Here is a 22,508-nt window from a genome sequence, read left to right on the forward strand (position 1 = left end):
ACGTGGAAAATAATGCGATTATAGGATCGATAGTTTATCGATGGTTGCACGAAAAGTTTCTAGAGAAATATTTTGAAAAGATTTTATTACGATTGTACTGTGATATACGAGGATACAGTGTGTTGATTGTGATTATCGATATAGTTGAAAATGTCACCTCCGGTATATTTGTATTCGTAAAGGGGGAGGTTGGTATTTGGGGTGCTACGCCACTGGGCGGTAGGTACATCATTGGTCTCGGGGCGCTCTACGCGGTCGGTACGCGACTGTACCCACCGCCTTTTTCTCCCCCCCACCACTGGGCGGCGCTCCATGCGCGTCGCAGTCGCTTCGAATCCACGGGCTCAGTCTTCGTTGGATCGTCGCCTAGTGTGTGTCGTAGAACTGTGAGCTCGTTTACCCTTGGTGCGTCGATTCGGCGTGGTTTTTCGTTCGCCTCGCCTCTTTCTTCCCTTCTCCCCCCTCCCCCCTTTCTCCCCTTCTTTTTTTATTTCCTTTCCTCGTTTCGTACACGGACAAGATCCCCGAGTGGTGTGGTTATATGTTTCATGCGCGCGCAAGCCGCTCGTCGCGCAGCGGGTCGGACCAGTGGTGAAACACGACCAAGAAGAAAGATAGTAACGCTGTGTGCTGTTGTGCGTGCGGGGAGTGTGCAATATTTTGATTACACCAGGGATAAAAACATCACGAAGGCAAACACGAGGGGCATCGTGAAGCTCCCCGAGCACGAGATATGGATTGGGCGCTGAAGGCTCGCATCACGTAAGTCTCCCCCCACCCGACTCACAAGCTCTGTCTGTAGCCCTTCTTTTTTCCGTACGAAAACCATTTCACGCCGCGTCCCTATCGAATCGAGGAATCTCGAAACCGATCGTTTCTCGATTCTAGTCTCTCTGCTCTGAAGTGTGGCGTAGCAAGACTGGACATGTATAAGTACGAACAATTCGATACATCGAGGGATACGCCGTTCAGTTGTCTCGTTTCTAACCAGTGTTCTATAATCCCTGAAACGGATAATCGTGCAGTGTTACGATCGTTCGGAGTGAATTTTCTATCTGGAGTTCCACCTTGTAACAGTTTCGATGGGATTCTCTTGTGCTGTTTCCGGAGACGCGGATGCGTGATGCGTGCACAGAATGTGCGTATATCGAAGCGTCGTCGTCGTCGTCGTCGTCGTCGTCGTCCCTCGTCACTGGAGAAAAACTCAAAGCTCGACGTCACTCGTGCTTGTGTCTCGAGGTCAGTGTTGTTTGCCCAGCCGTCTCGCCGCGTTGTATATAGAAGTCGACCGACCCGATAAGCCGATACGCGAGTGCAAAATAAAAGATCGTGCGTCCTACACGTTCCGTCGCTTATGACATACACGCGATGCGCGGCTAGCCCGTGGGAATTGAGCCTCGTCTCTGTTACCGTGAATTCATCGCACCGTGAAAGGGCTCCGCGGAAGCGCGGTTCGCGGTAATCGCTCCGTTGAAACGCGACTACGTTTGAATTTTACGAGTACGTCGTTGGTTCACGGAATCCTTGTTCTACCAGAACGACGCTTTATAAGATCTACCATCTTGATTCAAATATTCTCTCTACCCGCCGAGCATCGAATACTCAACGTTCGAGACGCACATTCCCACGTTTCGAAGGTTAGGATACGATTCTCTCAAGAGTGTTCTCCTCGAGTCTTCTATCGTGATCTGTTCCAACCATCGTCATGTGGTACAACGTATCCGTGGCAAGGTTACAATCAAAGGTTAGACCGGAATTATTCAATCTGATAAAAAATCGTGGAAAAAGGAGAGGTAAAAAACGCGAACATCGGATAAGAGAGTCGGATCGATAGTGTGGAAAACTGTGCAAAAAGCGGGGCGAGCGCAAAACGCTCCAGGAAGTCGTTGAATTCACGCGTAATGCGGTGTCCCTCGTCTCGTCGTAGCGTAACTCGATACGCGAGATACGTTCGATACGACTGATTACTCCTGTCGATCGTGTCTGTGGCTCGACTCTCCTTTCTCTCATTCATTATTCCCTTTAATTCTCCGCGGCTCTCGTTGCGTAACGCTGTCTGTCCGATCAATACCGACAATGTCGCGTTGTCGAAGGACGACGTAAAAGAGGTTTCGCTCCTGCGGACAACGTCGACGTTGTACAAACGACGTTCGTCTCGACAGCAGAGACATCGAGAGAGGAGGAGAGGCTTTCGCCGTTGGGATTCTCGCGGAACGGCGGTGGCCGTTAAGCGGCTCTGGCTCGCGAAACAGCTGCTCGTTGTTTAACGACACAACACTCGGCGAGTTCACGGCGCGGCCGATAAACGTCAGGACCATGTGCACGGAGGAGGGAGGAGGATCGGCCGTGGAATAACACACTTAGATCTCGCGTGTTCGCGCGAGAGTTGTAACGTTTGAATCGTGCAGTGTCGTCCGGCGGAGATGAACGATCGGTACGGTTGGTAGGCCTGTTACGATTGGCGCGTAATTTTCGTCGTTCGAACGACGTAACGGAAGTTGTAATAATTGAAACTTTACGATAGGGGGAGAAGAAACTTGTCGTTTAGAATTTTCGTGGGATAAAAACGTTTACGATCCTAACCTCTAAAGTGAGAGAAAAGAAAACGTGAGTTTTTAGGGGGCGTAGGTGGCAGCAGCCGCGTAAAATATTAGACTGTAGTAGGAGGAGCCAGTTAACGACCCAGATACTTGGATTGGCTAGAGCGCAGGGAAAATATTTACGATGTAGATACGAAAACGCCGTGCGTTTTCTCGACAAACATCACGTCGACTTTCCTGCGAACTTGCCTAGATGCAGTTTCGAAATCTAGGAATAGAGAACGTGGATATTTAACGGTGGGGAACGTTTTTGTCATGGCTAGGGTAGATTTTTCAGTAGATTCGTCTAACAAAGAGAGATCGACGATTCGTTATACAGCGTGTGTGTGATAAATTTTCGTGAGGGGTGACTTTTTCGTAGGGGAAGAGATATCTGTTACCTGGAAACGTCGTAAAAATTCACAAAAAATATAACTCGAACAATAAAACGGTGGTTACTGTTGGGAAGTGGAATAAAAGGGACAATTTAAAATTGAACAAAGACAGTTCTACCGGTCGCGTCGTCGTGACTAGTCGCTCACGCTTGGCGCGAGGGGAAAATTCGCGGAACTCTCGATATCGAACGGTAGAGCCACTTCGTATTCAGTCAGAGGACTTCCTGAATATGATAATACTCGCGCAAGAACGGTAATATTCGGCGAGTCCGTCGGACAGGACAATGGTGTTCGAAGTACAGGCGTGACTGGCATAGCGCGGCCAGCCAACAGATCCATTTCCTCGAAGAAGAAGCTTCGACTGGCAGAAACGACCAAGTTGTATAGTCGGTTCGTTTTCTTTTCTCCTCAAATGTGCGTCTGCAATTGTCGGATCGTTTTGGAAATTTTGTGCAAAGCAGCAGCTTGACATTTTCGTTGCGTTTCTCCTATCTTCTTTTTCCTTGAGGGTCTCTTCCTTCCTTTTTACGATCTTTCCTGTCCGCGGCCCCACCTGCGGGCACCTGTTTCTCGTCGGACGACACTCGACACGTGTTGAGGAATATTTTTTCCCAGAATTTTTCAAGGATCTAGCTTTGTGCCTCGAAGATCTGTTTGCTGTAGGAAAGCAGCAGAGCTTGATACTTGCTATAATGTTTATTGCATTCAAAATTGATATTTAGCATCGATGAAATTTTTTTTAATATTTAACGTATTTTCATATTGCACAAGATCTTGTAACGTTGCATTAAAAGTTGGATTTACCAAACTATAATATCTCAGTGCTTAGACATTTGGGGGGGGGGGGGCATAGATTAATTATCGAGCTTCGATTCGTTATTTACTAAATAGTAAACAACAATGTCTCTTGAGCGCAAAGGGTTGATACTTCCAGAACTGTGTGACCTATCCGCGGGGCACCGAAAAGATTGAATAGATGGGTCACCACAACATTTAAAAAAAAAAAAAAAAAAAATGAAGTGTTGGCGAATTTCTCTGGCTAGCGTGTTAAGTAGGTTCGAATCCTGTGTCAGGTTCCCCAGTGAACTCCAATTTCCCCATAATTCACCTGGTTTTTTCTCGCCCAACAAACCCAACCATCCAGCCAAAAATGTCACTCTACCCCAGCGTGCGGAGGCAACGGTGTACCGTTACTGCCACTTTCCTGCCTCATGGTCGATGCATGTGCGTGCTTCACGAAGACCACGGATGGAAGGCCAGAGAGACAGAAGCAGGCTCGTCTCGAAATACACACCCAGAGAGCCAGGCAGCACGGCCAGAATTGCGTGTGCGTTACACACCACGTGTTGTGTGGCGCTGCACTGTTCTTTGGTAATAGAACACCCGTCGAAAGGGAGGCATTTCCTTTTCGACGCTCCTCTCTCGCTCTCTTCTCGTCGGCGAGACGTCGTTAATTCCGGCGTTTCTAAAGCGACGGAGGAACGCTTCGCCGGTGGAACAAGTGCTCTTCCGCTTTTTCAAAAAGCTTCTCCACCTCGTGTTCCACCCTGCCTCTGAATTCGAATCAACGAAATTGCGGCTGGAATTAATTGAACGAGCTGGCAGCCTCTGAAATTCCCACATACGTTCACTCTCTGTACAGATTCTATTCGCTGCAACGACGAGGAGAGCCCATTTGCCCGCTGCTTCTAGATGGCCATCGTGATTTGTACGAGTCTCCTCGGGCTGAACCTTGGACTTGGGGCTATTGTTGAATTTATCGTGGATCGAATTAGAAATTCGAGAGAGAGAGACAGGGAGAGACAGAGAAAAATTTGGCGGAAGGATCGTGTTTGCGTCGCAGAAGGAAAAGTCGTTGAATAGTTTCCGAGATACAGGGGAGATATTTCCGGTTTGTTCCGTGCGAATCCTCGTTCTACTCCCTAGTTTTCGCAATTTTACAGTTTCGAAGAAGGTGCGCGAGCGAGAGAGATGTTGAATAACAGCTGAGTGTGAATCGAACACTCGGGAGATATCTCATATTCACCGAATATCGATCACCGCTCTCTTTCACTTTTCCCAATCGTAGTAGGTGTCCCCAGTCACGTTCCTTTCCCCCGGTTGCTCGCGTAACCAGAAACTCGCTCTGACATCGTTTATTCTCCACCTCGAGATCCCACCGAACGTACTATCAACACCCCTGTTTATAAGCGTGGAATATAGAACAGCCTCGGGTAGAATTCGAAAACGCTCGAGACCGGTTAACCTCGATCTTTCCGGCGGTTTTCATCGAAAAAGCCGAGAAATCGAGAGATACAGAAAGAGAGACAGGTCGTCGTGTCTGGTGTAGGCGTCGGTTTATATTTATGCGCGAAAATAGCGGCGCTAAGCGCGTCGACCGAGGCTCGCTCTTGTCAGTCTAGGCGGAGCGCGCTCTTAGACCGTGTCGTCATCGAGCAGCAGCTGTTTTCATTCAGCCTCGCCCTTCTTAGTTGGCGACTTCCTTTGCAGCACTTTTAATTAACGTGCACTCTCTCTCAACTCTCTTTTTTTTCCACTACTCGTTCTATAACGTCTTCCTTCATGCTCCCTGCGAATCTTCCTCCTTTTTCTCCTCTCCGGCACTCCCTTGCACACTGCTCTCTTCTTCCTCTTCTCGCCTGGTTTTTACGCCCCCTCGATTATCCCGCTCGCGTCTGCAACCGACGGAGAAGAGAGGTTTCGGATCCTCGAAATCGGTTGCGCAAATCGATGGACTTCGTTAGAGTGATTCTCTCTTCCGAGAATAGAGAGAGCGTACATATCCATCCTCAGCGAAAGACAAAAGATTTCGCAAAAGGCAAATAACCAAGGCTGCGGTGCAAAGTGGAGAACCCTGTTACCCAGCTTGCTGTGTTCTCGGCCTTGAACGAAGCTAATTATTTACAGAAGACCGTCATCGTTAAACCGAGCTGCCCGAGAGAGAGAGAGAGAGACGAGAGCTCGTCGAAGAAAATATTGAACTTAGTTCACTGGCAATCATCGTCCGAAGCGATGAGTGATCGGTGTGTACGAACGGGGACAAGGGAGCACACAACCGTCTCCCTTTCGGTTGTCTTACGAATTACTCGGATACTAGCGTGAATAAACCCACGCGAGAAAGATAAAGCGACTGTGCAACGCCCGCCGCGTTATTAATGACGTAATTCCTGACACAATATCCTAGATCGAGGGGCAAAGAGGGGAGAGTTCGTTACGCTCTCAGCCAAGTCTACGGTTAATTAAAGTCAGCCCCGAGGACGAGGGGCTGCGTTAATTGCCCGCCACCGAGGAGAGGTCCCCGACCGTCTCAGGCTAATTTAATTAACGTCCTGCCCTCCGCGACTCGATGCCTTTTCGGGGTTTACCCAGTATTTTCCTACCTCTTACGGATCACATTTTTACCAGGGATCTTCTTGCCTCGATTGCTCGTATCGACAGTGTTCGGAACTTCTCAATTTACTCTCAGTTCTTTACGGATTGATCAATATTACCGGGATTTTGTCTATGATTTGTTGAAAGATTCTTAATCCCCTGCAATGCTATTTTACTTCGTGGAAAATGATCGGAACGTACAGGAAAAAGTTGCCGCCCCGTTGGGAGATTTGGTATCGAGCGCGTTTCAGCGGATATTCCGGGAGAAAGCTGAAAGTGTTGAATGGTTCACCGCGAATCGTTGAACGATTCGCGCGCGGCGCAGCTCTCGAGGACACTCGAGCCAGCAGCGGCGTTTTCGCCAAAGTGTCTGCTCGTTTGCGAAGACGCTCGCGTTATCTCGCGAGCTTTACGGCCAATGAGGGGCCTCGAAGCGTATTCCTAACGAGGTCTAATTGGAAGCTTGGACCCTCGACGTTCGTCGTTTAGAGGCTCGTTCTCTCGAGCCTCTTCGCCAAGCCCAGGCAGGCACATCTCTTCCTTCTTCTTCTTTTTCTCCTACTTATTCCTCGCTCCGCTTCGTCGTTCCTTCATGAGAACCGAACAGAAGAACGTACGAAGATGACGTCTCTGTACGTCGCTTGGACTTTCCTCGAGCGTGTTTTTTTACGCAACACTTTAGGCTCCAGCCGCACGTTCTGTGCTGCTTTCGAGGCCGCGAAATTTATCGGCGCCGCGAACGCTACACTTCTTCCGGTTTCCCGATTCCGTCCGGATTCTCTCTCGATGGCGTCGCCGATCGTCGTCGTTGGGTTCTTAAAGACGTCGCTCGGTGACCCAGTGCGCACCAGATGCCCGACAAAGAGAGTATCTTCGTCGTAGTTGGAACAGGGGGGGAATATCGGCACGCGGCTCCTTCCGATGCGCGTATCCTCTCGATAGCTGCTCCCAAGTTCGCAGAGGAAGTTGATCAATGCGCGATAACGGATATCTCCGGTTGTCTGGACGCGTATCGAGTTCGATACAGAGGTCAGAATCTCACTTTTCCTTCTCCTTTCGCGTGTAACTTGGGTTCGAAAATTCTCACTAGTCGCAATCGAGAGTTGGTAACGGAATATCGTTTATTCACGAACCTCGCTCGAATCCGGGGGAAAACGATTTTCAGCGAGAGAGAGGAAGGAGAGCTCGTGTCGTACCGTTTAAAAAATTCAACTCACGTACGCGAGGCTCGAAGGAAAAAGAGAGAGAGAGAGAGAGGAAAGGGCGAGTGGGGGAGAGAGCAGCTCGATCCTCGAGGGAGAGGCTTTTTCGTAAGCGGCGATAAATATATTTCCAAACGTATACGAAACGGCCTGGAACGGAGCTGCTGCTACCACACTGCCTACCGGTGACTGACCCATTTGTGAAACTCGCGCGACTCGCGTTGCCACACACCTTCTGCCGTGCTCGCTCGATTATTACAACACTTTTACGAATTACACGGGCCCGACCGCGGGAGGACAGGGCCGTACTTTGCTCCTCTTTCCCGCCTTTCCCAAGCCAGACACCTGGAAAGTGTCTAAAACGCGTCCTCGCGAAGCAACAAATCGTTGTTCCGTTAGAGAAGACAAGAAATTCTCGTTCTCTCGCTATTTTATGCTTCACCTTGGTCAAAAGACACGTCGATAGGTAGGAAGGTAGAAAAATCTTGACGAAGCAAGAGATCGTTCTTCCACTTAGGGAAGACAAAAATTCTTATTTTCTCGCTACAGTGAATTCTCTACAAGTGTCAGTCAGTTTGGATTCTACAAGTGTCAGTATAGATGGTCCTACGCCTAGGCTGCTTCATTGCTGCGCCTATGTTATCTCGTTCAAATTATGTCGTGTTTGATGTCATTTTCATCAGAAAAATCTCATCAATATGTTGAGAAAAATTTCGGGATAAAAAAACGTAAAATTAAAAAAGTTGGTATTTAAATTGCTTGGTTGCCTCCACTCACGTTCCGTGCTTATCTTTTATTCGCTGTCCTTGTCCTACGTTCGGCAAACTGCAAAGGAGGGCACAAGGCTCGAAAACGTAGTCCCCGACTCTACAAGTGTCAGGTTTAGGTTCCTTGCGGACTGACACTTGTGGAGAATTTACCGTATTTGATTCTTCACCTTGGTCAAAAGATACGTCGACGAATAGGAAGAATCCATGGATAGCGAAAATCTCACGCAGCGATTATCGTTGATTTTCCTCCCATTATCTTTATCGTCTCCCCACCTCTGAACCCCGTTTTTTTACTACACTTTCGTCGTATCTCTCGCGCAAACGACACGTCGATAGATAGGAAGAATGGAGTGAACCAGTCCGTGGATAGCGAAAAATCTCACGCAGAGACAATTAAGACTTCGTTCTCGTTTATCTCCTCATCTTCTCATACACTCTTATTCTACATCTGTTCATCTGCATATACCCATTTACTCGTAACCTCGTAACAGTACACACTACAATTGTACACCTCTAACAATGCTTCTATTCCCAGTGTCTTTCCGTCAGATTCCTCCTATTATTTTTATCGTCTCCCCGCCTCTGAACCACATTTCTTGTTACGTTTTCATCGTATCTTCTGGTACGATCATCTCTCGCCAATCAAACGTATATGTACACACGCACCTCTGTTACAGAGAGTAATTAGAGACACGAATAAGTAGGAAGAATGATTTCATCGCGATTCTTTTTTTTTCACGACGATCAAAAGGGATCGAGAGAAGGGGGGAAGTTGGTGAAAACGTTTCGCGTGATAACAGCCATGGAACGAAGCTGTTGCTCCGACTACAAAGGCCTTTGTACGATTTCGTGGCGCGAGCTACGTAGTATAGAAGCCGGTATCGGTCAGAGCCCTCGGCGTAGGCGGCTTTATCGAGCACACGCGATACACGAACCGATAAAACGCGTATCGACTCGTGTAATTCGCCGCCTGGCATTTTTAACCGAGACTTCTCTCTTGCGAGCTGCAACCAGACTGTCTCTCCTCTTTCTCGATCCGTTGGATTTTCTTCTATCTGCGAGAAGCGTAGTCGTGATTCGAAGGCCCTGTCTCTCGAGGCTTTTCAAACGAATTCTAGAGGAGAAAGGACGTTCACGCCTCTTCCTGTCGGAGACGCGGAGGAATTTCGAAAATTGAATCGCTCGGAAAGGGTCAAGGGTGGAGAAGTTTCTTTTTCTCTACGAATTTTTAGGTAGGATTCGACTGGGTGATTCACGAAAGTGGAATAAGTCTCGTGTAGTTAAATTTTCCAGTCGTTCATCTTTTTCCTCGAACGCTTTGTTTCTGATTGCAGTCAGAAAAGAGGTATGACTTGTTCCAGTTGCATGAATCACCCTGTGTATATGCACGTAGAATTGTTCGAATTAACCCTTCGCCTTGTAACAACGAGCCAGGCTCGCGTCGTAAATTACGATCAAGGTGGGAGAAAAGTCGCATCAGCGGCGAAGATCAATTTTAATTCTGACTAGAGTTTTAACTCGCAAATCTGAGGATTGGCTAACGTGAATAATGTATGTACGATATTCCGGCTTTCCTTACCTGACGCGGTATTGAAACTGCAAATAGCTGACGTGTGTGGCGGTAAATAAATCGCGAGACAAGTGGTTAAATGTACAGTCGGACTAATAAAAGTTGAAAATTAATATTGGAAAATTCCTCGAAAAATATTTCTGTGTAGGGCACGGCAAGGAGCATTAAATGTATAGTCAATCTAAGAAATTTGATAGAAAATAAAAAGTCGTCAAAAAATATTTCTGTGCAAGGCAAGAAATATTAGATGCATACTCGGGCTAAAAAATTGGAAAGAAAGTAGTAATTGGTGGAAAAATGTCTCTGTGCATGACAAGGAATATTAAATGTATAGTCGATCTAAGAAATTTGATAGAAAATAAAAAGTCGTTAAAAAATATTTCTGTGCAAGGCAAGAAATATTAGATGCATACTCGGGCTAAAAAATTGGAAAGAAAGTAGTAATTGGATCGAAAAATGTCTCTGCATGGCAAGGAGTATGAAATGTATAGTCAGGCTAAAAAATTGGAAAGAAAATAAAAATTAGTGGAAAAATATCTCTGCGCAAGGCAAGGAATATTAAATGTATAGTCAGGCTAAAAAATTTGACAGAAAATAAAAATTAGTGGAAAAATATTTCAGTGTAAAGTAAAAGATATTAAATATATAGTAAGGCTCGAGAATTCGAAAGAAAATAAAAATTCGTGAAAAAAATCTGCGCGCAACGCAAGGGATAAATGTATAGTCAGTCTAAAAAAATTCGAAAGGAAGAAAAAATTGTTGAAAAAATATTTCTCAACGCCGCTATACTTTCCAAGCAACGTTAAATCAGGCAGCGCTCTTAAATCCGTCAGCGCGTCCCCGTCTGGCCAAGGAAAATAAACGACGGATCGTGGAGGACGTAGAGGAAGTCCGTGGCGAACGTCGATACGCGAGCTAGCTCGTGTATTGCGCAAGCGGATTATCCGCTTGGCAAATTGACATTTTCCGTGCGAACAGCGCCGGAACGCGGACTTTTGTGTACACGGGAGCCAGAGAGGAACGACGAACACACTATAGAACGTGTGCACACGCAGGAACGCAGGCAGGCAGCGGCGAAGGTCGTGGGACTGTGGAGTCGTTTCGTCGTCGTCTCTCTTTGTAAAAGGCAAAGACGAGCGCGTGAGCGTTTCCAGAAAGGAGAGCCTTTGAGAGTTGACCGCGGAGCGACGTGTGGGCAGCGCCTGATCCGTGGAAAAGAGGAGATTTCGAATTGTGAAGGGAATCGAAGGGAACAGAGAGAATCAAGTTTCCAACCTGGCAAGTTTAAATGGGAATAGTGGAACGAACACACACGTGTGTTAGCTTTGGTAGTTATCAGTTACGTATCGTCACTGATCCATCGTTTTCTTTCACGGTAGACAGCTTGGGAAACGTAGCTTAGAACGAACGTGATTCTGCGAAAGGAACGTTTCCAGATGAAAAGAATTCCATTTTCTCAACTGTTTTTGAGTATAATCGACGAAAGCTCGTTTAGCTAGAGTGTGTAGCATTTATGAGATTTTCGAGAAATTTGATTATTCAGAGTTGAGAATGACTTGCCGAGGGATTAATTGGTTCCCACATAGCAGGAGACCAATCGAAACCCACGTTAATCGCCCCGGAATATTCCTGCCATCGACTGGTCGGTGCATTAGAAAATGTTTCGATCACAAAGAGAGCCAGACCCCTTTGTTACCAGAAGAGGAAGGTCTGAGCCTGGCTGCACGGGCCATTTCGTCGTCCTCTCTCTCGCTCTCCCTCCGTTCCCTTTTATGATTCGTTTTTATTTATCGTCGAACCCGAAAGTCTGGTTCACAATGGTCCCGTACGCGGTATGCGGGCTCAGAATCGCTTGTTCCGCCCTCTTCGTCTCTCTGTCTCTCCCCCTTGTGAAGCAACGACGAAGACGAGGTCTCGTTTAACGAGCAAAAGAAACAGACAGAGAGAAATGAAAAATCGACTGGTTCCCCCCTCTCTCTCTCTCTCTTCTATGGAATGGTTTTTCTGGCCCAGTGTTACGAGACCAGGACGATGCCTATCTTTCGACGAATTAGCATCCAGCGACCTTTTCGTTTCTCTCTGCGAAGAGATCGCGATCGATGGGTCGCCGTCGTGAGCCGATATCATTCGCAAATTGCCAGCAAACCAACCGCTCTGCTTTCCCTTTCCACGTAGAAAAGGTCGATTTGCCACCAGGGGCTAGACAGATTTTCTCTTGCGACATGGTCCGATGCAAAAAGCACTCTCTTTTCATTTAAACCAGACCGCGAATCCTCGCGAACGTAGCCTGAAATTATGGTAAAAGATATGTTTCGCCAGGCTAAACCTCTCTCCGGGGTTACAGAGGCGTAATGTAGCTTGTTTAGCCGGTCGAATGGCTCGTTTCGAGGCGTGTTTCAGTAGCGTGGTTCTCGACGAGGAGAAGAAGAAACGTTTCTTCTTTTTTCGTAACGCAACCGTCCTCGTCGTCGTCGCGCAACGCTTCGTTCGACAGGTTTCCTTTTTGAATTCTCCGCTGTGTGAGAGAAGGCTTGTCTTTCACCGGCAACCGCTTACCCTAGCACTTTCGCAAAAGCTTGGAGGTTTCGTAAATTTCAGTCACATATTCGCGGTCCTCGGCTCCTTCACAATTAGTGAAAGGAGAACTCGCGGTTTCGACACGTTTGTCGACAAAACGGGGACCTGAATTCTGTCTGGCTTTGCCTGCTGCCTGCCTGCTGAAATTTCATCCTTCGTCTCGGATAATTGAGCCACCGAAAGAGATCGAAGGAGATCTCTGGTTGCTTCTTGTAATAACGAAACGGTGTTTCGGTGATTGGCTGTATACTGCAGGTAAAGTTGCTCCTGATTATGGATCGTTGATGAGATCGATCTCGACATGGATCTTCGTAAGTTGTCGGTGCCTCGTTTGTACGGTCTCTGCTGGTGAAACAATGAGATTCGAAAGGGAAACTGGCGAACGAGGACACCACGATCTCGTAATTTTCATCCTCCCCTCCGTCCACGAAAGATCATACTACCATAAAAGAAGCCTGTTAGCGAGGCAACGGGTCGCGTTTATTGCAATCGACGAGAGATCCTCTTGACTCATTGTGAGGGAATGCTGACGTGCGTCGGGTGCATCGCGTAAAGAAAAATGGTCCGACAGACGTGGCCGAAAAATTCACGACAGGTTCACCAAACCAAGCCTATGAATATTAACGCAACCGTCGTGCAATAATATCGAGTAACGAACGTGACACAGTTGGAATTTCGTCCACCTCGGTGGTCCTACCGTCTGTCCGCGATAACTCTTCGGGGTTTCGACCAAAATTTCTATCGATCCGCGATCGTTCGAAACGATCTTCGAGACAGAAGAAGAGAATAAACGCAGAGAAGAGTGTTCAGGAATCGTGAGAGGAGCGGCTGAAGAAAGAGCTCGTTTCGGGCTGTGAGGCAGAAGGAAGGGTCCAGCTAGGCCGCGGGTTCCAGACAAAGAGGACAAAGGCCCAGATCTGGCCGCGCCTGTGGTGGCCGTCTCGAAAGAATTTCACCACATAGCGAGAGAGAGAGAGAGAGAGAGACGTGTAGAACGTGTGTTCGTGATAAAGCCGCGAGCCTCTCGGCTGTACGCGTCCCCCGTGTCCGTGTGCCTCGTCCATGGAATACTTTCACTGGTTTCACGGCCAACAGACACGTTTACACGATGCTAATAATACGCTCGACGCCGTCGTTGGTACCATTTGCTCTCCGCGATCCTCTCCTCAAACCGAACCACGATTCTCTCTCTACTCTTCTTCGCCGCGGCTCGTCCTGCTTGGTCCTCCGGTGAACTTATCACCGGGGACGTGTGTGATTTGGTCAACGAACTTTCCCGATGCCGGTGATCGATCTTAATTTCACGATCTTGACCTCGATTGGTCAGGTTCGAAGGCGTCAGAGACCTGCCTCTACGGTGGCATTCAACAGGCAACTTGGCACCACTTCTTCAAGCTTGAGACATTTTGTTAACTTGGCAGTAATTTCTGCCCTGTCTTTGGTATGCCAGAGACTTATTTTCGGATCGATACGCCGCGCGCGACCTTTGGAGAAGAGCCTCGTCGAGAGGAGTAGTAGCTACGAGGAGGACAAAAGTGCAAGTGTTTTTAACCCCCCACTGTCTACGTGGCATAATTGGCACATGCAACCAGGAAGAGGAGGGTGCATGGCTATTGTCGTCCTGGTAGCAGGATGTGTCAACGACACGTCGCCGCTGCACATCCGCCGGAAGAAGCTTCTCTCTGTCTTCGATGAGGTTGCAATTCAGGAACGGGTGTCCGTTGTGTATCGATACCCCTCTTCTCTTTTTTACTCTATTTTCGTTTTTGCTCGCCGATGATATTCGATTTCTCAACGAGGAAAGGGATGGACAGTGGTATTTCGTAAAACCGAGGTACGTCTTCCTCTCGCAGTTTCGTCATTTCAGTTCCTCCTACGGTTCCAAACACATCTCCTCTTACCCTCTCTCCTTCTGTACTCAGAGTTGCGAAATTGTTTCTTCAAATAAATTTTTCCGCGTCACGCACGAGCCGAGAAGTTCGACTTGGGATCGCTTCGTTTCTCGGAACATCTGTTCCACGTTAGCGTTCCGGACGATTGTCACTTCCGCTGGAAGAAAGGTCCTCTTTGTTCGCCGCGGAGGCTGAACCAGGTAAAGCGAGGATATCTCTCCGAGGCTTTCCAAAGATGTCACGCGTTATCATGTGGCTTCGCGCCTATTCACACATAGATCAAGAGTCGTTGGGGCAAGAGTTCCGAGAAATCGATGAGTCTTCGATAAATTTTCAAGTAATCAGTTTCCGCAGACGCGCTTCCGGTGGTGGTTGTTGTCCGACCACGTCATAAATCCCCGCGTCTGCAATTTCCGCTTGAATTCCGTGAATCTCCGTCCCGGGCTAGTGCCTTCCCTTTCGATACGCCTGTTCGAAGCACTTTGTGTCCCTTGAAATACGATATCGGCCAGAAGATCGAGACGCATTGTCACAATTTACCGTAATTTTCTGTGAATCTACTTCGTCGAGGTTTTTCAAGTTGCTAAGTCCCATTTGAAAAATTCTTACCTATCTGGAACTGCTCAGTGGTAAAAAATTGTTGCCTGACGCTGTATTAAAATTCTGAAAATTGTGTATGAGATCGGTGGAAGAGATCTAACGAGATCTCAAGCTAAAACATTAAAGAACGACAGGTTTTTCGTCAAATCCTCCATCTGAACATTTTTTAAACACACCGCAATGGAAGAACCAGTTCCAAGTGAACATGTAACGTCCTTGAACGAAGCTCTAGCTCTCCTTATCTCCCTCGAGCCGCTGTTTCATCGTTCAGATTACGTGTACACGCCTGACCGATTTCACGACCTCGTTGTATCGCTTCCACCGGCTATACCATTCTCCCGCGGCTTCTATTCGTCCCAAAGAGATGTGCGAGCACCTCGGGTAAAACGAGGCCGAATAATGGTAACGAGAGCTTTCGACTATTCACGGACACGTGCACCGGTCGTCGTCGTCGCCGCTCATTAAATTAGGTAACAATCGGTGGACGAAGGCGCGCGCGTGTTCCACCTCTTGGCGGTCGTCGCGCGGCTACCTTCGCGGCCACCTTCTCGACTACCTTACCACCACCTTTGTATCCGCTCCCTACCACGAAGAATTTGCTCCTCACCGGCGCGTTCTCTCGCTTCGCGTAGTGGGGTGACGGTGGCAAGGATGTGTGTGGAAGCCAAGGCACACGGTGGGGTCGGGTACCAGACAAGGTCACGGCTACCAACTGCTAGTTTCTTCTCGTCCTCTCTGTCTCTCTCTTTCTCGTGCAGGTTCGCTGGCTCTTTTTCTCTCTGTCTTCCTCTCCACGTCCCTCTTTCCTCTTCGTGCCGGCCAGCAGCCATCTTGGGGAATGTGTAGCGTCATCGAATGCACCGAGAATAACAATAAATTATCTGTTGGTCGCCTCTCACCTTCCAACTCCTCTGCTAGGCCCACCGTTTCTCTCCTTTCGTCGCGCTATTCTCCTTCGGATAATGCTTACTTTCCTCGGTCGATAACGAGCTTCTTGCCTTAGCTGTCTTTTAAGGTGGAGGGTTTATTTTTCCAACGATACGTTACTGCAAAGAAGTGTCTTAATCCAAGGAGGTTCTTTTCTTGTTCTCTTTCAGATCTTTTATTCGACAGATCGCAACGGTGGTTCGATATTCATGGTGTAACCGTCTGTCTGGAGGCCCCCAGTTGCTCCCTTATTTCCATCCCGGTCTGATAGGGGACACGATATACCCCGCGATAATCTCGTTGAAAAACAAATTCCGTAGGGACACGCCCGTGGGAAGAGATAAACTTGCCTGTGTAGACGTCGAGAGAAGGTCCTTCCACCGTTATCGTCCATCTATCGATGCCTGACCTTCTCTGAATTCGAGAATAGAGACCCTGGCACAGTCCCATTTTTCCAAGCTTTCAATAAAACATCAGAAGACCGTACGCTTTCGAGTTACAACTTGGCAGGCAATTTCGAACAGTGAACGATTTCGAAGCTCTCGTTCGAGCGATCATCTCGATCTACCGAGAGCATCTCGACGCGTTTAACGTTGCGTATAGACAGGGTGGGGGTGGCAGAAGGCACCTTAATCCAAGGGGGCAAAGAGAGAGAGAGAGAGAGAGAGAGAGAGAGAGAGAGAGAGAGAGAGAGAGAGAGAGAGCGAAAACAATGGTGATTGTCTCGAAACGTTTACAGCCTAATTATGTGAACACGAGGCCCGGCCATGGTGGAGTAACAATGCTATAACTCGTAACAATGTACGATTGTTCATTGTCTGCCCGTGCCCCTTCGCTTTTCTTCGCGTGTGCAAGCGTCTTTCAGCCCGCTAACCCCGTGCTAAGTCGCGATTGCTACCTTCAGCCCCTTTTTCTCTTCTTTCCTTCAACCTTTTACACCTCTCCTATAGTTTTAAACGATTCTCAAAAAAAAAACAAAGAAATAAAAAGAAACCTTCGTCACCGATCGTTTCACCAAACGCCAATTCCTATTACCCAGTAATCACTAAATGATTCCCAGATTTACACGAGGCTGCTACGTATACGCGGTGACTCTGTTAGACAGTTAGGTGAGTCAGTTCTGCTAACCAGTTTGACTCACGCTTTTCCACTTACTCACCGATTGATCCAAGGAGTAGTAGAGACCGATCCAAAAATTACCCAGCTAAATTTGACTACGCTGTGTGAACCAGAGAAAGAGAGAAGTTGTGGCCCGCCGCGCGGATCTTCGACCTCGAACTTTTCATAGGTTGCTCGTGACTCGTTCCTCCGCTTCTCTCTCTCTCTCTCTCTGGAGGCGCCTGCTGCTGCGAGAGCCTGGTTCTCTCGCAACATCCGGCCTGTCTTCCAAGGCCACGCAAGATCACAGAAATCGGGTCGTTGAACCGGGACGACGCTCGTTTGCGCGGCGATCAAACGAGCCAGGCGCCAACCTCAGATAAAAGCGAGCCAGCGAGAACGCTCTTGATACGTTGTTCGTTCTTCCGATAAGTCGTGATAACGCCGGAGAGACTCTGGTTGCAACTGGTACAAGTAGAGGCGAGTTGCAAGCCTTTCTCCTCGATTGCTTTCTTCCTATCTCGCTCTTTCTTCGATCTTTCACAGAGAGAAGATTGAAAAGCTTCCTTCGCATAGAAAATTCAAGGAAATTCACGCTTCGAAAGAACGTTTTTCTTTTATAGCAAGGATAAATATAGAATTGATACGTGTAACGTGACAAGTGGAATCTGTGACACTTGCAAGGGAAAAAACAGGAGAGTGTCGTAAATAGAATGATTCAGTTTCTCGGTAGGTTTAACTTAAAAGGAACACGTAACGCGAGCAATTTATTCGATTCCTTTTTCCTGCTTCCGGCCAGAAGAGGAGGTTCGATTTCGCGTGTCCCGCGAGTAGAGCGAGAGACGATTAGCTGTTCTGGTCGCGTGATCCTAGCTCGTTACGCGCTTCGTCTGGCCGTCACAGTTGTCGGCGAAAAGAACGTTTGCCTAAGCGAAGGATAGTTTCTTGCCGTGAACTTTGCCTTCCGTTCCGCCTCGGGAACCGGTCGCGTTTCCACGGAACACGTCCCCGCCCCGTTCGATTCTCGTTTTCGAGCCTTCCCGCTGCTACCTCGAGGAATAATATGCTAATTCGGTTTCTTTCGTGGAACAGCGTACAACAGGAAAACGATCACCTGTTTTTGTCTCTCAAAGAAACATTTTCCATCTGCTTTACTCCGTCTCGAAGGAACGATCTTTTACGTAACTCTGGCAAATATCTTAATGGACGAAGTGGAAACCGATTTGTCATTGATAGTTGTGACGAGTGTGTGCGTTGTGTAGAGTCGTAAGAGAATCATGATCTTTGGTCGAAGATTCGACGGGGATTTTCTCCGCGGCAGCGAACTGAATTTCTAGCCATCGGACGAAAAAGGCATCTAGAACGAGAAAAGTCTCGCGCGAATATCCTCCGCCAAGGACACCGTCTTCGGGAACCAGTCCCAGAGCGAAAAAGCGTGCACGAGCAGAGAGCTCTCGACCGCGAGGAAATCCGTGAGCACAGAGAGACGAGAAGCTTCGCCATCCTCTTCTACATCTCTCTCTCTCTCTCTCTCTCTCTGTGCCTTTCGTTTTTCCTTCGACGCAGTCCTTGAGGAAATCTTCTCGCCTCGATTCCCAGTTTCGTCATTCGGCACAACCTTTGTCGTTACTTTTTATCCTCCTCGATGGAAAAGTCTATCTCTGCCGATTGCTGCAATTGCTACTCTGTTTTTCTATTTTTAAGAAAGAAGTACAGTGTGTATTAGATCGAACGGTAACTTTCTTCGAAGGTTCTCCATGCGAGAGACAGGTATTTCGCGGGATCAGAGCTCGGTTCCATTACGAAATAATCTCCCGATGATTCGTTAAAGAGATTGCGCTGCATTTGCATGCAATTGAACGAGCGACCATAGGGAAAGCCGCCGCCTGACTGTTTCAACGTTTTCACAAGAATTCCGAGTTAATCTTTTCGTATAGGTACTCATAGCTGCAACGTTTACCAGATATTTCCTAATATCCCGTATTAAACTCCCGAGAGTTGCTCCAATTGCTCTGTTTACCTACCGAAGAGAAAAATGAAGTCCCGATGACGTTCAGACACCTGTGCCATCGTGCAATCGCCATCTTTCTTCGTGCAGCGAGACCCGTTTATCTGCAACACGATCCAGCCCTCTCTCTCTCTCTCTCTCTCTCTCTACGCGTGCAAACACTAACGTTTATTTTAACATACCTGAGCAGAGGAGATAAGGGAACTTGTTAGTCGTGTTATGGTTGGGAAAGCGGTTATTGAAATTTCTTGGAAAGATCCCCGGTGACAAGTCACTTTACTCGTTCTTCGAGGAACGTGTCACAGGGGAGAGAGAGGAAATTAGCAGAAGATTCAGTTTTGAAACGCGATCGGCTTCGCGACAGGGCTTAAAAATATCTCGCGAGAACGATCGCCCGCTTGATACGCACGTGCAGCAGAGTGTCTCGATGCACTGGAGGCGAGTGCAACGCGAGGTTGACCCGCGTAACCCGTCCTTAAATGCGTTCGTAGCGCGTGGGGACACAGCCGATGATCTCACTTTCTCGGCCGCGAACGATTTAAGGCTTCTCGAACCGGCTATACGTCGGCGATCCTCTGAGTCAGAGAAAAAGAGTCGAGTGTGTTGAGTAGCTAAAAACGAAGTCTTTTCTCTCTCTCTCTTTCTCCGTGTTTCGTGGAAGAGAATCGAACAGAGAGAAGAAAGAAGGAACGCTCTGTGGTTCTGCTCTGGAGGACCAAGCGTTACGAGCCCTCTAACTTGGCGACACACGCGAGACAAAAGAGGTGGCGGGGTAATTGAAACGAGCCGAAAAATCAAATAAAAAGGAGCAGAGTGGGCCCCTAAGGAGAAGAAGAAGGGAGAGAGAGAGTGATCTCGCCGCGCTTTCAAAGAATCGGACGCGCGAGAGAGCAGCTGAGAGAAACAGCCTAACGGCTGGCCCTGATATTTGACTTCGATCAAGCCGCGAAGACCGGGCTATTGTCTTGGGGACTACTCGCCGCCGGGGCGTGGCTCGTACAAATGAATCGGACGATCGAACCGTTGCTCTCTGTATATTATGTGTGTGTTTGTGTGTAGTGGTGTAGAATGGAGATGTACTTGACGCTGGTACATTTATTTTCGGGTGCAACGTTCAACTCCTGCGGTTATACACTATGGATGAGAAAGTTTCTCCTCGTAACGGTATGACCCTTGGAGCGAATTATCTTAACGTCTGTTCGTGGGAGAGATTAATCTGCTAATGGACCCTGGAGAGCCTTCCTAATCCTCTTAGCCTCTCTCGTATTTAAAACGAAGCAATTAGAGAATCAAACTCGACCAACCTCTACCACTACTAGGTCAAACCTCTCTCAGACCGAGACCTTTCGTTCTGGAAATTTAGACCTCTCTCTCTCTCTCTCTCTCTCTCCTATCATTGTTCGTTCTTGGCGTGTATCGCAAACGTGTACAAATCGAAGTATCTCGGAAAAAGGGTTGACGTTGTTGCTAGGAGAACTTCCTGTCGCATGGACAACGCTCTGTTGTATTTTGCATGAGAAAAAGAGGAATCGACTGGTTCACGCTAACTAGCCAGCCAAAGTAACGGCTATTTCCTTCTGCAGCTTAGCGGTCGGCTTAGAAACAGAGAACAGCTGACGGCTAGAGGCTGCTGGCCAGGCCAACACCTGTTCTCCAGCTGCCAGGACAAAGCAGCCCTCGACGAGAAAGAGAGAGAGGTTTTCCACCAGCGGAACACTCTCTCCTCCTCTTTTGTCCAGGGTACAACACACTATGGGCAAAAGTTGCCTCTCTTTTTTTTACGTTTTCGCGACCTTTTAAGGATTTCACTGGCCTCTGGGACCACACCCTCCCTCTCCTCGAAGAGCGGCGAAACAATGGCTGAGCACGGTTTGATCGCGGCTACGGGTATTAAGATCAGGAACGGTTATCGCTTTATTCTGATCTGCGTGAGCCGTGCGATCATCGTGCCTCCATGGAACGAAAGGGCTCTGGCGCAAGACTTCGTCAGATGTACTTACAAAGAGGCGGGCGAGTTAGAGGATTAGGGAATTCGGCTACCATAGTGGTCTATTGTTCCGTTTCGAGGACTCGGAGGAAATTAGCATCTGCCGTGTAGATTCTATCCTTGAATACTTTCGAAATTCGATCGCCCGCCGAGGTTATTTTACGATTGAATTTTGTCGCAAGCTAATTGGAAGTTGGGCGGTATCGGTGAAGTTAGAGGAGAATCGTTGTCGGCGGCCAAAGGAGATGGTCTCTGTAGTTGCATAGAATCGGGAGGACTATCGGAATAGGAGTAATCGAGGTCCTAACGGAAGTTGGGTATAGTCTGAGGTAGACTAACATGGCCCTCTGTTCAGCCCTACAGTCATGTTGCACCCGAATCTAATTGCCGTTCTACCAGAACAAGGCTCAAGTAGTTTCAGGACATCCTCAATCAGCCACACCCCGTTCTCCGCTACTTCCCAAGTAGCTTCTACTCTGCTGTCATCAATTTCCCACGCTGACGACAAGAAGCAGGCTTTTTCCTTTGTTAGTATTAATCAGTATACTTGTGTTAACGCGTCTCTCGTGACACGTGACGAGTGTGAAGTTTAGAGGAAGTTCGAGGCGAAGTTTACGTAGTCGTAGAAAAATACTAATTGTGCTAAATTCTTCTCTTTGGTATTTTGATCGAGCTTTAACCCTTTGAGATCGGTGCCGCCATAGTGGCGGCATTTCAATTTTGTTCTAGAAATCGGTGTCGCCGCTATGGCGGCATGATCTTTGTTTTGTCAAGTATCATACTTTGGAAAATTACAAAAATTAAAACGTTTTATTTTTATGCACTATAACTAGTATGTATTAAACAAAATGTATCAGTTTCAAAATATTCTGTTTTTCAATATCCTTATATGTATACAGGGTATTTCACCTAACTTGACCACCTTAAATATATCGCTTATTTTGTATGATAGAAAAAATGTCAGGGGGAGAAAAAATTCTGTTCGAGGTATCTCCCTCTATTTCTCCAATTATTTTCGCACACGTTCTCAATATCCACATTTGCATCAAGTTCGCGAAATTTCAAAAAAATCGACAGCACACTCCGATGCATTCTGCACCACACACGCTGCGTCAATGGTGAAGACAGTGTCAACTAACGCAAACAGCGAATTTCGCACGACGCGTTCCACGCAGATAACCGCGATCAATCGTAAGAATTGTCGACGCGACAGCGACAGTTAACGAACGTATTAAAGAGCGAACTCTCGAAGTAACCGTCTAAAATTTTTCCATTTTTCAACCCGATCAACCTCGCCTCGGTTACTCTCCCCGCCGCGAAATGATTCTCTACTTGACCGATTAATCAAGGAAGCGTCGCGTATGCATACGCGATACAGAATCCGAGATCAATCTGCAATTTCTCAGAAGAGCATCGACGACGACTACGAGCAGCGTGTGCACGTGTCGCGAACCTCTGAACGGGCGAACGACGCGTAATGCGGCGCCGTTTCGCTATCATTGAGCGCAATTGACATCTGCTGGTCACGACG

At 47.8% G+C, this 22,508-nt stretch overlaps 1 protein-coding gene across 1 annotated transcript in view; it reads left to right on the plus strand.

The window, feature by feature from the left end:
* The first annotated feature begins 473 nt into the window (after positions 1-473).
* LOC108570996 (protein gustavus) overlaps positions 474-22,508 on the plus strand; it is a 32,854-nt gene continuing 10,819 nt past the window's right edge. Inside the window, exon 1 of the mRNA XM_017932946.1 lies at positions 474-762. Coding sequence (XP_017788435.1) covers positions 734-762 — 29 coding nt within the window. The 5' untranslated portion in view covers positions 474-733. The remainder of the gene's footprint in view (positions 763-22,508) is intronic.

The sequence above is a fragment of the Habropoda laboriosa genome, unplaced genomic scaffold (assembly GCF_001263275.1).
Source record: "Habropoda laboriosa isolate 0110345459 unplaced genomic scaffold, ASM126327v1 scaffold15, whole genome shotgun sequence".
NCBI lineage: Eukaryota > Metazoa > Arthropoda > Insecta > Hymenoptera > Apidae > Habropoda > Habropoda laboriosa.